The sequence below is a fragment of the Carlito syrichta genome, unplaced genomic scaffold (assembly GCF_000164805.1).
Source record: "Carlito syrichta isolate Samal-C Ts95f unplaced genomic scaffold, Tarsius_syrichta-2.0.1 Scaffold309682, whole genome shotgun sequence".
NCBI lineage: Eukaryota > Metazoa > Chordata > Mammalia > Primates > Tarsiidae > Carlito > Carlito syrichta.
The window spans coordinates 59936-61303 of NW_007253778.1; the positions used below are offsets into that span (position 1 = coordinate 59936).

The 1368-nt window shown below is 38.3% G+C and overlaps 1 protein-coding gene across 1 annotated transcript; it reads left to right on the plus strand.

The window, feature by feature from the left end:
* Window positions 1-945, plus strand: LOC103269978 (olfactory receptor 478). Its single transcript, XM_008067528.1, has one exon. It carries the CDS (start codon window positions 1-3, stop codon window positions 943-945), a length of 945 nt encoding a protein of 314 aa, XP_008065719.1.
* Window positions 946-1368: the final 423 nt, after the last annotated feature.

The following is a 1368-nucleotide window of genomic DNA, read 5'->3' on the forward strand; positions in this document are numbered from 1 at the left end:
ATGGATTTCTTGGAGGATGGGAACCACACTGCTGTGACAGAGTTCATTTTATTAGGCTTAACAGATGATCCAATTCTTCAAGTCATCTTCTTCTTTATTATCCTATGCATCTACCTAGTGACTATATTTGGCAATCTCAGCACAATCATTCTTATCAGAATTTCTTCTCAGCTCCATCATCCTATGTACTTTTTACTGAGCCAATTGGCTTTTGTTGACATGGGCTATTCCTCTTCTGTCACACCCAACATGCTTGTAAACTTTCTGGTGGAGAGAAACGCAATCTCCTACCTTGGATGTGCTATCCAGCTGAGTTCAGGTGCTTTCTTTGCAACAGTTGAATGCTTCATTTTGGCCATCATGGCATATGACCGCTTTGTGGCAATCTGCAACCCGCTGCTTTATTCAACCAAAATGACCACACAACTCTGTGTCCAGTTACTTGTGGTTGCTCACATAGCTGGTTTTCTCAATGGGATGTCCTATACTATATTGTTCTTTTCCTTATTCTTCTGTGGACCAAATCAAATCAATCATTTTTTCTGTGATTTTGCTCCTTTAATTGAACTTTCCTGTTCTGATGCCAGTGTCCTCACAGTTGTTTCCTCATTTTCTGCTGGCTCTATTGTTGTGGCCACTGTGTTTGTCATAGCCATTTCCTACATCTCCATCCTCATCACCATCCTGAAGATGCGCTCCACCGAGGGGCGGCACAAGGCCTTCTCCACCTGCACCTCCCACCTCACTGTGGTCACCTTGTTCTATGGGACCATTACATTCATTTATGTGATGCCCAGTTCCAGCAACTCAACGGACCAAAACAAGGTGGTGTCTGTGTTCTACATGGTGGTGATTCCCATGTTGAACCCTCTCATCTATAGTCTCAGGAATAAGGAGATTAAGGGGGCTCTGAAGAGAGAGCTTGGTAGAAAAATATTAATTTAGTGATGACTGTTTTTATAGGATTTGATAAAATAACATCCCATAGATATAATAATAAAACAAAGTTGAGTGTGGTTGAAATATATCTGTCCTTCTATAATTAGGCAATGTGGAGATTTTTAGCATATGCAGGAAGTAAAATTTCAGATATCAAATAGTAAATAAGAGATCCATAATTAGTTATCTTTAATAAAATTAAGTTATATATATATATAATTAAGGAAAACAATCGATTCACATAAAAATATGGCTGAAATTTTTTTTGTATTTATCACTTTATTTTTTTACATTTTTAAACTTTATTTTATTATAAAGATGTGGGGTACAAGTCAGGATTAGGTATACAAGTAAACTTTGTGCAGGTGAAGTTTGGGCCTCCAACTGGTCCTCACTTCCCCGGGTTTAGAATCAGCTAGACTTTGTGTT